At 35.7% G+C, this 16415-nt stretch overlaps 1 protein-coding gene across 2 annotated transcripts; it reads left to right on the top strand.

The window, feature by feature from the left end:
• Positions 1 to 2087: 2087 nt before the first annotated feature.
• Positions 2088 to 16147, top strand: LOC141605615 (AUGMIN subunit 3-like). Of its 2 annotated transcripts, none has more exons than XM_074424467.1 (19): positions 2088 to 2444; positions 2576 to 2786; positions 5934 to 5970; positions 6458 to 6561; positions 7543 to 7738; positions 7897 to 7963; positions 8908 to 9011; positions 9137 to 9221; positions 9691 to 9745; positions 10216 to 10347; positions 11085 to 11154; positions 11781 to 11838; positions 11963 to 12018; positions 13173 to 13325; positions 13779 to 13890; positions 14536 to 14677; positions 14794 to 14869; positions 15504 to 15599; positions 15751 to 16147. In XM_074424467.1, the coding sequence occupies exons 1-19, from the start codon at positions 2111 to 2113 to the stop codon at positions 15880 to 15882; spliced, it is 2220 nt and encodes a 739-aa protein (XP_074280568.1). In that variant the 5' UTR covers positions 2088 to 2110; the 3' UTR covers positions 15883 to 16147. The 2 variants fall into 2 exon arrangements, with proteins under 2 accessions (XP_074280568.1, XP_074280569.1); XM_074424468.1 differs by having other exon boundaries at positions 2104 to 2444; positions 2563 to 2786.
• The last annotated feature ends 268 nt before the right edge of the window (positions 16148 to 16415 follow it).

Below are 16415 nucleotides of genomic sequence, written 5' to 3'. Positions count from 1 at the left end.
ATTAATTTTAATGAAAAGAACTATATAATGGAATACATTATAATTATTAATTTCTTTATTTAGTGAATTTAGTGAATACAATTAAATTATTAATAGCTTCATTATTTAAAAAGATGCTTTTTGGAGGGAAAATTTGTGGGTTCACCTATTCTTTTAGTAGATAGGGGATAAGGCTACATATGTATTTCAAGTCATACATAACTCTTCTTAATATTATTAATATAGTACGGAGTATATAGTAGGGTTTTGCGGGGAAGTGGTAAATAACCCCCTTAACTTTGCTATGATGTGAGATTAACCCCCTTAACTTTGCTTTGGAGTGAACAACCCTCTCAACTTTGCTATAAAGTGAAATTAAGCTCCTACTATTTTTCCGGTCAAAATCTCATCGGATTTTTCAATTTCTCACCAATTTCACCGGATTTTTTCAATTTCTCACCAATTTTTCCGGTCAAAATCTCTCGTCATTTGAATCACGAAAGTACATTATCTCCCCTCCCTTAGACTTTTCAGTAATAGATGCTTTCTCTTCCCTTCCTATTTAATTCTGCCCCTCCACACCAGATCGTCGTCCATCATATATTTGTTTAGTTCTCTCTTTCTCTGAACAAAATTAACAGTAGATATGCAAAGAATTGTTAAAACATGTAGCTGGTCTCACAACACCTTGAAATTAACAGATGATAAAATTATAGGTTAAGAGGCACATTCGAACAATGGATGAATACCTTGATGTTCAAAAGGAAGCACGACCTTTGAACGATACAATTGCTCTTTTTCTGTTAACAGATGATTGAAGAGTGTGCAAAATGTTTGATGGTATGGGCAAACCAAACTGAGAAATTGAAAAATCCGGTGAGTTTTTTACCGGAAAAATAGAAGGGGCTTGATTTCACTTTATAGCAAAGTTGAGGTGGTTGTTTACACCAAAGCAAAGTTAAGAGGGTTAATCTCACATCATAGCAAAGTTAAGGGGGTTGTTTACCACTTCCCCGGTAATTTTTGTTTTATAGTCCTTTGTAACCGTAGACTTTCCCTGCATAGATATAGAAACACGATCTTTTTTTTTATCTTATCTTATTTTACATTAATTTATTTCTTTTAGAATTACGTAAAAGTTGGACTCTCTATAATCGCTCAAAAAAAGTTTCCTTTAATAATATAGATAGATTCTCATTTCCTACCCAAACCCATCTTCTAATCAATCTCTTTCGACATTTAATTTCTCGTCTACAGAACATCATTCACCCGCAATTCAACTCAATTACCCAACATAAAACAACGCACACTAGTCACCTTAAATTCAACTTGATTTCATTTGAATGTGTGTTTAAAAATGTGTCCAAATGCCATAAACACTTGAGAGACAATAATTTGATCGGGTCACACAACTAACATGTTTGTATTACGATCCCTAGGAGACAATAATTTGATTGTTTTTTCTAGAGGAACTAATTTTGTTACTTTGGTACAGACATAGGACGTGTAAGGGCTCTATCGGTCAAATATATATTTGCAAAAAGGAATGCATCACCAGGATAAGGAATTGAACTTGGGAATGATGGGCTTACACTTTTTTTTGACAACAATAAACTGAACTAATATAAAAAAAAGGCAGTTATAGTACAAACCCCAGAATACCAGAGTCTTTTAGGGTACTACAAAGCCAACTAACCGAACTAACATGTTAAAGACCACCATTTAGGGCCTAAAGTTGTATGTATTGGTTCTATATCACACCCAGTGGTAGAGCTAGAGGGGCTAGTAGGGGCCTTTAATACCCCCGGTTGAAACTTTCTGAATTTTTAGTTAAAATTTCTGAAAAATTTTCGAGTATACCTTATATCATTACTGGATCAAATTGAGTGACGAGGATCAAACTGTTCATCAAAGACATTTCTAAAATAATAGAAATGTAAATGATTGAAAAACAACCAAAAATAAAATAGGCAAACAAATAACCAAAAATAAAATAGACACTTCTAACTAATGCAATGCATAGAGTTATTATTTGTCATATAATGTAAGGTTTTCTTCAATTTTCATTATATAAACAAGGTCAAGCGGGTATATATTTATATCCTATTACATACTCCGTAATTTGTACATTATGATTTATGAATTAAGGCGTTTGAAAGCTACGGAAAATGGTATTTTTACACGAGAAAGACGGAGAATCGGGTCACACAAAAGAAGAAAAGATTCAATTTTTTCCAAAAATGAAACGCGCGATTCTCCTCTACCTAGACAGCTAGACTCGTTCAATCAAATATTCAATACATCTCCACCACCACCACCACCACCACCACCACCGTCCACCGCCACTGCGTCTGACTCGTCTCTTCCACCACCTATCTCCTTCAATTGTTTGTCACTACAGCCACCGTCCGCCAGTGACCACACCACCACCGTCAGCCTTCTCTGCCACCGCGCATCGTCAACAGGTATCCTTAATGTCCCTCTGTCCTTTGTTTGTTTGCGTCAATCCCTATTTCAGTATTTGATTTCTTTGTAAATCCCCATTTTATAGATTCCTAATTTTGAGTATTCATTTACGCTCAGTTTGCGATCTCAGACTTGGAGGGCTTTGCTGCTTTTATAAATATAAGGATGAGTGGAGCTAGATTATGTGAGTTGTTAGGTGAGTTAGGGTTCCAAGGTCACTCTAAATTGGACCCTGATAGCTTTGAATGGCCTTTCCAATACGACGACGTTCGCCCCATTCTTGACTGGCTTTGTTCTTCTCTTCGTCCCTCCAATGTTCTTTCTCCTTCTCAACTTTCCCAGTTATGCTCCTTCTCTATTTCTCCCTTTTTGCATTTTTTATTCTATTTTGTTTGATTAAAGATTGTGGCACTTTTGTAATTTCAACGACTGTGTTTGGATTGTCTACTTATGATTACTGGTTAAGTTATGTTTGGGGAAATGTAGTCGCATTTGACAAATGCAATGCAATTGGATCTCAGCTGATACAGAAATTTAGTGTCGTGGAATGCAATTCAATCTAAGCTACATGATGTGGATTAATGTTACGTAAAATTGTCGTAATTATTAGTTTCTTAGGAGGAATCTTATTAGTAAATGACTAAAACCACTTTAATGATTGTTACCCTGCAGTTGTCATATGAAACCATCGAGCATACTATTTGGGTCTTTTGTTATTTCTTCGTTCATCAATTTCAGAGGCCTTGACATTTGGACTAAACTCGGCTGTTATTGGTAGCTCTGAAGATACATGTGTGATTTCATTTATGCTATATTCTGCTGTAGGTTAGAGCAATGGATTCAATGTGTTAATGAACTTCAGGGGGTATTATACTAATAGTGAATTCCTAGATTATCAGGGTCATGTGTGGAAACACATTGGGTTTAGACATCGCGAATCAACTAGTTGTATAATACTAACCTATTCGATGAGCTTGATGTGTTTAAGTTCTATGATAATAAGAGGCAAAAAAAATCCAAGTTTTGGGTCTTCAGATATTTTTAAGAAGATAGTGTTTGTGAATTGTGACGAATAAAAAAGTGGTGTATGAAGCCATCCTTGACATTCCCAGTGGTAAGTGCAGTAAGTATCGTTAGACCAGGCACCCATGTGGCATAAAAGTTGTCTTTGGTGTTTTTTGTACTCGAACTCCTTCCGACACACTTTTCTTGGGTGGTTGAAAACTATCGTGTTTGAAGGATATATTTACAGTTGGGAGTCAGGAAAGCTTTTGTGGACACCCTACCTGGTAGAGGTCTTTGTTCTTAAGGTAATGTCATGAAGTTAGAGACCACATTTATGCCATATGGTATGCTACGTGTGCTAAAATAAGTGTACCGTAGCAACTTATTTCATAGCTAACCTACTAGTGTAGATCCCGTACAATTTGTGCGGTTTTTTTCGATAAAATTGTTCAGAGAATTTAACAACTATGGTGAATATAATAAGACCATAATATAAAGTTAAAAATCCACATTAGTCTTGAAAGATAATTAAACAATTAGTGATTATAATTATCAACATTTAAGATATATATATGTGTGAAATGTTAATAATACTATGAGTTACAAATGTGCAACCTACTAAATCTTGTAAGAATATAATTTGTTATATTTTACTTTAAGGTGAAATATTTGTTGTGTTGCATAATTGGTAGATTGCAATCGTATTTTACACACATTGGTTTTGAAATATACTTTTATTGAAGATGATATGTTCATGTTAGGCTCAATTTCTAACTTTCTACAGAATAATCAATTATAGGAGGCCCAATTCCTTGCTGAAAAATTTGAGCGGGAAAATATTAGAGATGGCTTATTCTTTTAGTTAATATAGGAGATTGGCAATTAACTTTAATGAAGGATTCTTTGATGGTCTTAATGCTCAAAATTATGATCACAGCAAGTGTTTTTTGATTGGTATGCATTAAATACGTCCACTCTATTTCATGGGTACTAGGCAAATTCAAGTCTTAATATGCTAATGGCACACCGCATCAATGCCCAACGGATTGTGGATTATCTAGTCTAACATAAGAAATCCCACTGAAATATCCAAACACACCCATTTTGCATTATCTTGTGATTTCGTGCTCATAACGCTGTGCACGTAGATCAAGGGAAGTGCCTAGCTTTAAAGCTCTGATTTGCTGTACCGATTCTTAATTTCTTGAGCCTAATATCAAATAGTTTATCTATTTCCTAGATTTGTATGTCTTTGTAAATTTATATGAATAATGTGAAAGTGATGACTAATATGATGTATGAACACTAAAGTTTGTAAACTTCACGCATTAGGAGAACCTAATACCTTTTTCATCGTAGCTAATACGTAAAATGACAAAGTTGAACTATCTAGCCTCAGTAGTTCTTGCATTTCGTCGTATAGGCAGTTCATGAATTTTGCGAAATGTAATTGGTGGTTTCTTTTACCATAGTTGATAAAAGTAGGCACATAAGCTATGGTGCTCGGACTCGCTACTTTCGCCAGAGTACCCGTGTCCGTACGACCCGACACGGATACTGACACGGAATTCGTGTCCGGTCGGCGACAGGAGAAATGGACACTTCGGTAATTCAGATCGTCGGAGAAGCAGTTTGAAGGAGAACAATTTGCGTACCTCGTGGACTTGGATATGACATATTTAGGTTTCCGGCGTCGAGTAGGGGTTAGGCATGGCAGACGGCGGTGTTATAGTCGTGCTTGCTTTATTGCTCTTTTTCTAATTTCAGTCTTTATTTGTTTAATTTAATTGTTTTTTTTAGGTTCTCAATCCATGGTGTCCTTTTAACTCTCCTTTATAACTTTACACGTGTAACCACTTTTTGTATTCTTTGACTTTTCAGAGCTTATTCTTTACTACTATTAAATATCCATTCAGTCAAGTGTGTAGTTGGAACTTGGAACTCTTGATTTATTTTTGTTTCTATAAAAAAGTAAATATGAAAAATGGAAGTGTCCAAATATGAAAATTGGATACATTGACCGTGTCCAAAAGTTGTCGTGTCCACTAATTAATCGTGTCCTCGTGTCCTTAATTTTATGACTTCAAGTGTCGGACACAAGGATTCGTAATACCCGAGTCCGAGTACCATAGCACATAAGGAGACTGAGGAGAGGGTAATCGTTCATGCTTGATGGTTGTGAACTTAAGCAGCATGTGTTGCAGTAAGGATGTTTTTATCTATGTGGGCTAATAGATTTTACTTTTGTCTTAAAGCCTTAAAACAAGAAACTAATCCAAATCAGCGGATATTATGAGCTAACATAATTTGTTTCATCTTTCATCTTGTATCGAAGTTAATGCAAGCCTCTTATTACCTTCAATTTGATGGTTTTGTTGGCTACTTTTTTAAAAATAAATAAGATGGCGATAGCTGTTCCGTTGTTGGAGGAACCACTTTTATAGAGTGGTTTTTAATAGCTTTAATGCCATTTTGTTCCCCAGGTATGAGCAGTTTGTACAAGAAGGACAATTCTTGGAGGTATGATTACATTTTTTTTCCTGTGCATTTTTTTAATTTCTATCGAAGGACAATTTCACATATCCATTGGTGTTTTGGTTTCTGTTATCTTATAAAAGTTACTTTGCCACATTGTGGCCAGTTAAGCCTTTGATAATTTTGTTTGTTAGCTAATTAGTAAAATGATGTGTTTTTCTCATAAAGAGACCAAGAAGGCATGGTATCAAATCTTCGTTTGAGACTTGATCTTGCTCAATGCCCTACAAATGCGTCTGATATGGCCTGATAAGGCGGTCTTCGTAAAGTGTGAAACATTGATAAATCGGTCGTGAATCAGTGTTACGGCCGATAATTAAAATGTTTTAAGGAGGCATGCAATCTGTCCAAGTGGATAGGATGCCTTTTTTTTTTTGCAAGTGAACAGTTTAGCTTTAATGCTGCTGATTTGTAAAAAGAGTCCACATATGGCCATGAATCTTGATTGCATGCTGCATTTGACTTCGTATAGGGGGACGACTTGGATTTTGCATATGACAGTATTTCTGCATTTTCGACGAGGAGAGACAATCAGGAGGCAGTTTTCGGGGCTGAAGAAGGATTGAAGGAAATCAGGTAATATAGTAGTTGCTTATATCTAGTTTCCATTGACCTTCAAGTTACTGACAAGTTCTTGATTCACATATTAATTTTATTTTTCGAACTCCAAATTGATCGTCTCAGCATGCTGAAAACAATTCGACTAAATTTGAAAAGAATATTTGACTTTGATGGTAATTCCCGTTACCGGTGTCATCATCTTAGCTTATGGTCCCAACTGTATTCTTAATAAAATGCGGTTGCATATATAAAGAGAGGATGATACTTAGCTTACGCAAATTTTCTGATTTCATCAATGAATTTTCACTTATTTTGAAATCACCGTTCTACATAAATCTACAAGGAGTGAATATATTTACTCCATCTGTTTTGGGGAATTTTCCAATTTCCTTTTTGGGATATTTCTGTGGTTTGTTCCAGTTCTCTTTTCAGGAGCCTTTTTTATGCAAATGACCAAACTAGCGATCTGTTACCCAAGTGAGATTAGGAGAGAGAAAAGGAAAAGGGCTATTATTGTACTCCACGATGAGAGAACCTTATTTTTGTGTTTCTCATATCTTGTGGCACTTTTATTTTGGAAAGTATTAAAGAAACAATGGAAGTAAAATTAGTAATATGATTCTCCGTATGTTCTAATGTAAAACCGAACTCCAATAAACTTATCATTTTTCACGTCATGGACTGAACTTTGCAAAAAAGAAAAAAAATTACTCCGTACTAGCTAATAGTAAAACCTGCAAAGATAATTTTGATCTCATGTTCTGTTCAAATAGTTTGATGGTATTTGGTGGATTTATTATCTGCACCGTCTTTTGCTTGTTCTAGAATTTCCTATCAATTCTGCTCTCTATTTGTATGCTGATTTATTTAATTGTATATTTGTATTGCAGAATTATTGCAGAATGTATTTCCATTACTTCTTTCTTGTATATGTTGTAGCCTTTCTGAATTAATTGCTGATTGTCTTTGTATGTGATGCATTACATTTGAGGTTAGGGATGCTACATTGTCTTATAAGGCCGAAGCGTTGGAGTTACAAAGACAGCTTAGTCAGCTGCAGTCTCAGTTTGATACGCTAACTGGCCATGCTTCATCTTTAATACAAGGAAAAAGAGCTAGAGTTGTTGCAACATCTTCTGTTACAGGCCAACTTAGCACAATGGAAGATAGCCTGTCAACAAGAAATTTGGAGGTATGACCATTTCATCACGTGTACAGAAGTTTCTTTTGTTCAATATCAATCAAAGATGGGTTTGACGTTGCTTAATCTCTTAACCTGCTGTTCTGAATCTCAAACATTTTGATGTTATCATCTGTTTCACGCCAGTTTATATTGTTATTATTTATTAGATGAACGCAGTTCTTGGAAGGATTATTTCAACTGCTCAGGAATTGGCCCATTATCATTCAGGGGACGGTACGTTATTATCTGGCCTTATCCTTTTGCAATTTTCTTAGTATTCTCACTTCCCTATTCTGAAGTGCTTGGCATTAGTCACTTTGTACTTGCTCATGGTAATATGGTATGTAACTCCTCTGATCTCACATCATAAAATTCTATTATGTGGAAATAACACCCATTTGTGGTATGCAACTTTCGTTCTAAAAATCTCTATCTGTGACACCAAACCTGCAAACTTATACCATGGCGGGTTTATGTTATGGTGATGAATTCATGTAAGTCCAAGGAAAAGTTATACATTGATATTCCACTGTCATCTGTTACTGATTTTGTTTGTTTCTCTCCCTGTTTAATTCATCTGTCTCTGTTTATTTATTTATTTATTTTTTTCCGTTTATCATCTACTCCGTACACTGCAGTCTGGTGGCAACAAACACTTTTTAACTTTTTTTTTTTTTGTTTTGACGCAAGTTTGTTTTCTGTGACTGAGAATGTGATTAATCCTGCTTAATTTTCTGTCTTTTTTTCTTCGAGTGAGTGATACATGAGAACAAAGTCGAAGTTTGGATTGGAAGCTCAATTGGTCTATGAATAGCTCTACTGTTGTTAAGAAAAGAATACGTCTTGTTATAAGGATGAGGCTCAAGATGATTATAGGTTTACCTGGAGTTTCCTTTTCAGTTTGTTGTTAATTTGAGAATAGCTTGTACTGACTGACATAATGACATGTCAATTTTTTCTTGAAACTATGAGCATATTGAGCTAATAGATTAAAGTTCCCTTACCAGGATCAATTGTTACCGTTCTTCTTGTCCGGGTATCTAACAACTTAATATACTATATACATATATTACTTTGGCTCTTGATAGTGCAAGTCAGTGACCTTAGGCACGTCAAGTGACATTATTCTAGTTGTTGCAGATTGCGGAGTCCTTCTCACTTTCCCTTTGTGTATGCAGATGATGTCATATACCTTGCGTACTCTGATTTTCATCAATACCTGATTAGCGATTCAGCTTGTTCGAAGGAAATAAATCAGTGGTTTACTAAGCATTTGGACTCGGTATGTATGACTTAGTATACATTGATACATTCATTCTTAAAATCTACATCTTTAGTGAGTTCTTTTCTAAACGAGGCAGCTCTCGCTCATTGCTACGTGCAATATTATTGGATTTTTCTGATCAGGTTCCTTTCCGGTTGGTTGCCGAGGATGGAAAAGCTAAATGCTCGTGGATGAGTCTGGATGACATCTCAAACATATTAGTAAGAGGTAACCTATTTAGCTGTTTTCCTATGAATCATTTCGAGTGATTAATGAGTGTACATAGCCAACCCCGAATCATTTTGAGTGATTAATGAGTGTACATAGCGAACGCCGAATCATTTTTAGTGATTAGTGAGTGTAACATAACTTACCCCGAAACATTTTGGAACTAACAATTTTTTGTCGTCGTTATAAAGTTCTATTAGTTAATACAATCTAGTATATCTTGAATCTTTGAACTTGTGTAGCTTGCGGTGGTTAAGTAATATTTAGAGTGTGGACATAAATTCTTTTGGTTGTTTTAATCTAATATAGGAGATTTGAAATAATAATTTCTAATGCTCTTAAGATATAGTATTAAACATCCTGGTTTTTTGACTTAGAAATCTGTAAGATGCACAGAACTTGGTTTAATTATGCATTGCGAATTTCTGCCTATTAGATAGACGCTTGACATTTTGCCCTTATATCTCAGATTTAGAAAATTGTCATCATCAGCGGGTTTCTGAGCTGCAGAGGCTTCGCTCTGTGTATGTATTCTTGTTCCAATCTATTCTCATGGTACTGATCATTTATTGTTTTCCCGGGTTATGATAACTAGAGATGGGTGCCCGCTCATTTTTGTACATATAACATACCACCATAGCTGTAAGTGTTGCCTTTAAATGGAGGCGCCCTCTCTATCTCACTAAATTGTTTAATTTTGCTCTTACATTGGCTTTTTATGTGAGTACATGCAAGTGAGGAATAATCCAACGCTCACTTTTCACTGCACAAAACATGCTTAAAAAGGAAAATTTGAACTATAGTATGAGGACGCCTAAAGTAGGTTATCAGAGGGAGTATATCTTTGCCAAAGGGAAGGGGCAGGTGCTAGGGTCAAGAAATACATGTTCAATGATTAGATGTGGATGTGTGCCACTTGTTTTCCTTAGTATCAGCTTTTAAGGAACCTGCTATAAAACTTCTTTATAGCTTTTCTTTACATTAATCTTGGCAGGTTCGGTACTAGTGAGAGGCAATGGGTTGAGGCCCAAGTTGAGAATGCTAAGCAGCTAGCCATCCTTGTTGCTCTTAAAGCTCAAGTTGCTTCTGATGAAGCTCACATTCATATGGATCTCCATTCTCTCAGGTACGAGTTTCTTCTACTTGTTTATGTTCCAATGTCTTTTGTGATAAAGATGTTTATGAGGAGTGTTCTGTCTTCCCGCCCTACTCCCAACCCCTTTTTCGACAAGATATGTTGTTTTGTTACCTTATATACAAGGGCTTAAGTGATTGTAGAGCGTTGCATCTGTCAAGTAATTGTAAGTGTAAAGGAGTATGCCTCTTTTGTTGAAGTTATATTCACAACGAAACACACAATTGTCAACTGACATTTAAGAGAATAAACCGTGCATATGTTTGGGTCTTCGGTGCCAAATTGCTGCAAGTTTGGGCAAGAGCTAACTGGTGGGAGGGGAAAAGGTTGAGAGATCGAGGATATATATTTTTGATTCTGGAGGAATTGGACTACTGGACAGAGGGTTGATGGTGCAATACAGGCAAGGAGATTCGGTGATGGGGACGGGGTCAGAGGTGGGGAGGGGTGATTAATTTAGGGAGTTTTTTTGTTAAAGGAGTGTTGGAAATGGGTAACTGGAAATTAGATGTGCGACCTTAGTGGATAGATGGATGACATACAGCTCTTGACATTTTAAGACTCGTACTGTTATCTTAGAACATCACACCCTTATCAGAAAACCGAATAGATTTGATCAGAACCTTGTGATCAAAGGGTTTGTAGGAGAGTATATGTACTTTTAGCTGTTTCTTTGTGCTGCTTGCTTTAATGTAATTGCTTCTGATGATGTTATGGTCAATTATCAGGAGAAAGCATGCAGAGCTGGCAGGAGAGCTTTCAAATCTTCATCACAAAGAAGAAAAATACTTATCCGAGGTGTGTTTTCTTTTACTGCAATTTAATTTTAAGAGTCCAACTTTTTTTGGCAAGGTGTGAAATCCTGGTTGAATACTAAAAAAATTGAAAGTTAGAAACTGAGTCAAGCCAAACTCAGAAGCTTGTGTTGTGCTGCTTATTTGAATCCTTAATTATAGAAATTAAAGGGCGCTTCTAAATGATATTTACCTTCTAGCTTATGCCTTAAATGATGTGAAATGGTTTCAAACTTGAGATAAAATTTGATATAGAAGTTCAACGTTTCAGAAGATTCTAACTATACCAATAAAGCAGTTTTTCCATACTTCATGTACATATATTGCTTCCTCCATATGATACAGAGCCTTGAATTTGTCTAAATGTAAGTAGGTAAGGGTCCGTCTGCTTGTGTTTAAGATTTCTTCACCAATAATACAGTTTTTCATACGTCATGCACATATATTGCTCCTCCATATGATACATAGCCTGGATTTTGTTTCAATGTAAGTAGTTAAGGGCTGATCTACTCACCCTTTACAGTTTCTTCACATATTTGGCATCATAAGAGATTTACAGTATAATGTCACTTGATGTTTGCACTGAACGTTCCATTTTTTTTTCCACTTTCCTTGTTATAATTTCGGAAGACTATTCCTGATCTCTGTTGGGAGTTGGCTCAGCTTCAAGATACATATATTTTACAAGGTATTAGAAGTTTTCTTTTTCCCTTACTTACCGAACTGATGGCTTAACAGATGTGAATGTTCCAATTTAGGTTTTAAGTATATATATTTCCTTATTTAAAAGCTATTTATTTTCTTTTCTGCAGGTGACTATGATCTAAAAATCATGCGTCAGGAATTCTATATCAGTCGACAAAAGGCGGTAGGCTGGATTGTCAAATTAAGCTATAGTTTTTAATGCTTTTATGCAAAGGTCATACTTTTTTTTTTCTTTTTGTGATACATACCCCCCCTCTCTTTCCCATCATTAAGGAGATTGAGGTTCTGCCGAATAGATAAAGGAATTATTGTGCTCTCCCTATGTATATGGCTCTATGAAGCTGCCACCCATGGAAGGTGCTTTCTAAGAGTTTTTGTTTCTTTTTCTAGTATAAAGTGTACATAGGTTGATGGAGATACTTAGAATACCATCTTCATTCTAGGTGTTTCCAACGTTGGAAGGATTTTAGTTTGGCTTGGTGCCACGAAATTTGATTCTTGCATTTTCCCCCAATCCAATTTGCTGACCAAACTGGGCAATTGTCCTCCTCACGCTCTCTTTTCCCCTTCCCCTCCAAATTTCTCCATCCATATGAGGGGTTACTCTTGTTGGGGGAAAAGGAAGGGATCAAAAGAAAATAAATGATATTTTTATTCTATTAACGGTTGTAATAAACTCTATTGATTGTATTGGGGACTTAAGGTAATTCATCATCATATTGCTCTTCCTTGCTTATATATTGACGAGTTCACTTATATATGCTTTGGATACTCCAGAATATTTGTGATATGATGACTTGGAAAGAGAAAAGTACTTCGTATCTCCCCGCTGGTTCAATCCAACTAGCTAAACCCCATCTATTACCATTTGGGCACCTTGTTAAGTCACTATTTTTCTGATTTTAAATGATATAGTCGAGTTGTGTGCTGCACTAATGTACATGTAGACAAAGAATTTGTCTACATTAGTATCGGGGTATGATGATATTAGGTTTTTAGGGGAGTTTTGAAAATGTCACAAAACTTCAGTTATTCACCCAGTGTCCTCGTTCTTTCTACTCTGTATAGTGGCTGAACTCATTTCTGCTGTTGAGGACATTAGTGTTCAGTATCTTTGGTGCTGTTTATGTGAGTATGCATATTGCCTTGGTGGGGCTGGGAATCTGGGACCAGCATATTTTGCTTGTGGTGGTTGCAGATTAGAGTTTACCTCCATATGCTTCTCAATAGTTCTCATGTACACCCTAGTCCCTACCATCATACATTTTAATTTTGCATGATGTCAAACTAACTTGATTCCTTTATATTTATTGGCAGTTCATTAATCACTTGATTAATCAACTTGCAAGGCATCAATTTCTGAAGATAGCGTCTCAGTTGGAAAAGAAAACAATGCTTGGAGCGTATTCACTGCTCAAAGTCATTGAGTCAGAACTTCACTCATATCTCTCAGCTACAAAAGGACGAGTAGTAAGTCTACTGGGTAAATGTGTCATGTCCATCTAATAATCTTTGATGGTCGATCTTGTGGATAACGAAATATTTGTGATACTTCGTATATTGTAGATTCTTACGGAGTATTTGATAACCAAAGATTTGATGGATCAATATGATATCGACATAGGACTGATTACCCATTATGTGATTCTCGTATATCATTACTACCATGCTATCCTTAGTTGACAAAGTGAGGTTCGTTTTAGCAATACTTAAGTGTTGAACAAATCCATTTTAGCTGTAAAAAGAAATGTAAGCTTTCGAAAGTGTAAACAACCTTTTGGAATAAAGGGGGTGGAAAATAATTACATCGTAACTATGGTAGATTGACACCTGTCAATAGTGATTTATGATGTGCTAAACAGTGTATTAGTCACTAGCCAGAATTCGCATATCTTTATTTACGATGTTTTAATGCTGCAACAGGGCCATTGCCTAGCCCTGAGTCAGTCTGCTTCTGACATACAAGAACAAGGTGCAGTGGATGACAGGGACAACTTCTTGCATGGTGTTAGAGATCTTTTGAGTATTTATTCAAGTAATGCCCAACTCTTCTTTGAAATCTTCGAAGTGTGTACCTTTTGAAAATTTTCATTTGAGTGCCTTTATGATTTTATCTAATTCCACTTTAGTTCTCTGAGGTTTCACTAATTCCACTTTTGTAAATATCTCACTGATGAACTGTAATACAACAACAACAACAACAACAACATCAGAGCCTTAATCCCAAAATGATTTGGGCCCGGCTGACATGAATCATCCTTTAGAAGTGTCCATGGGTGAACGCACACCTCAAAATGCGAAAATATAGAAAAGAAAAAGGGAAATGCAAAAGGGGAGTAAAACATAATACAAAAGAAGGTAAACTTAAGGTTTAAAAAAAAAATATCCACTATAAATAATGTTTATAAGCATGATAAGTTTGTTTTTTTTTGGCAATTTTGACACGACATTAGTTTCAATGAAAATTGATTATGTTATACTTCGTACCTTGTACCACAAAGTGAGGACATCTTCAATCTTTATATCACCAAAGTGAGAAACTGTTCTAACCCATGGTCACGAAAGCAGAATATGTGAAACCTCAGTGGAGCTGAAATTTTCTTATCTTATTGCTGGATGTTAAATACCGTTCTCTATTTTTGCTTGACATATTGTGTTAATATCCTTAATTCCTTATCAGATGCTCAGCCTGGTGCCTCTGCATATGTCTCAGCACCTGGCATTGTTCAGCAGATAGCCAGCCTTCAGTCAAACTTGATGGCTCTTCAATCTGATCTTGAAAGTTTGCTGATCGCAGACCGAAATAGATGCATAAATGAGTTGTGAGTCAAGTTTAATAATCAATTACACCTCTGGATGGTGAATGTTTTAATGTAGTTTGATAGTATGATCTTGATCTTTGCTTTCATCCTGTGATGCTTTGATTTTCTTGTTTCAGGTGTACACAAATTCAAAATTTACAGCACCTCCTATTTGCCTCATCAACAACTGCTCAGCCTTTACTGACACCCAGGGTAACCTGCTATTTTTTTGTCTATCAACCTTGATAATATCACCTTGCTACCATCTTCTCATGTCAAACATGTTATTTGCATCCTTTGCTAAATCTTTTCATATTTTCCTCATGTGAAACACGTAACTCTTTATGTCATGCATGTCACTTTCTGAAAGTGGGTCGTGATGCTCAGATTTACAATCTTTTCGCTTAAAACATATAATGGCTGAATGGCATGACTAGCTATTAGCTAATACTACCTTATGTTGACTATGGGCTTGTGTTTTAATGCATTTTTTTGTAAAACTAATGTTGAATCTGCTTGGCTGTTACGTTGCGTGTCAATTTACCTTCCTAGATGGTCTCACATGGTAATATAAATCTGAGACCAGCCTAACAAAAAAACATACACTCATACGGTCATACACGCACTCATTCACACATTAACTCGCTCAAAATTGTAATTAAGGAATAGCTGTGTCATTATATCAGTCAGTCTGATGACTTTCTTATCGTGAAAGGGTTTGGTACGAGAATACATGAGTAACTGGGTATTATGTGCATGTATTTTTGAAACGGTTTATCAGTTTGTTGATATTGTTATTCAGGCTTTCGTGTTTAATGACTTTAATCTTACGCTGCTTCATGGACAGACATTAACAAAAGAGCTTGATGAACTAGACAAGGTCAACGCGAAACTCTGCACTGCAGTCGAGGAAATTAATCGAGAGCATATTAAGAAAAACGAGGTACCTAATTTAGTTGACAGTTGTCTAACTTCATTTTTATTCATCTAAGGCTGAAAACTATACTATATCTTTTAGTCCGGGTTGAATGACGAACTATGCTACGGATTATAATGTTGCCCTAACACTAAAGACTGTTTTCGGTATCATGTAGATAATGAAGCATCATTCGACAGAAATAGGAATCCAAAGACGTGTTTTTGTTGATTTCTTCACTAATCCCGATCGTTTGAGGAAACAAGTAATGGAGCTGACTAACCGAGTTCGAGAATTACAAGCTCCATGATGCGCTTTGTGATGCCTGTATGTAACTTTCTAGTTAGAATTTGTATGCAATGTGCATTTGTATTTAGTTCTGTTTGTATGGGTTTGAGAGCTCATTTAGTTCTATCTTCAATCAGCCCTAATTGGCCCCTCTTCTTTTGGCGAGTGATGAAACGTGTTTTTACCATTTTTATCTCGTTCGTTCACCGTTGAAATTTATTTCACCCTGAATTTCTTTCCGAAAATGGTCTTACTACCTCTATACTTCACATTGCAATTGTTTGATCCATTTTTTCTTCCTTCATTAGGATGCTTATTTCGCATATTTTACTGGGGAAGTGGTGATTGACCCCCATAACTTTGTGTAATTGTAAAATTAACCCCCAAGCTTTTTAATTGAAGTGATTAGAACCCATAACTTAGCTAATAAGTGAAATTAAACACATTTATCAAAATCTCACAAGAAGTTCAATTTATCATATCACAAAAAGTAAAAATGGTTATGTTTTTATGAAAAATACAAAACAAAAGTTTAAAAAAAATAATCATAAAATA

The sequence above is a fragment of the Silene latifolia genome, chromosome 10 (assembly GCF_048544455.1).
Source record: "Silene latifolia isolate original U9 population chromosome 10, ASM4854445v1, whole genome shotgun sequence".
Classification (NCBI taxonomy): domain Eukaryota; kingdom Viridiplantae; phylum Streptophyta; class Magnoliopsida; order Caryophyllales; family Caryophyllaceae; genus Silene; species Silene latifolia.
Note: the sequence above shows the minus strand (reverse complement) of the source record. Positions and strands in the feature narration are given on the sequence as shown.

Bases quoted from the DNA above. Each gene is read 5' to 3' on its own strand.
- LOC141605615 (XM_074424467.1), top strand. From the start codon at position 2,111: ATGATTTATGAATTAAGGCGTTTGAAAGCTACGGAAAATGGTATTTTT. The intron at 2,787-5,933 runs GTTATGCTCCTT...TTTGTTCCCCAG, and splicing joins TCTCCTTCTCAACTTTCCCA to GTATGAGCAGTTTGTACAAG. The intron at 11,155-11,780 runs GTGTGTTTTCTT...TAATTTCGGAAG, and splicing joins AAGAAAAATACTTATCCGAG to ACTATTCCTGATCTCTGTTG.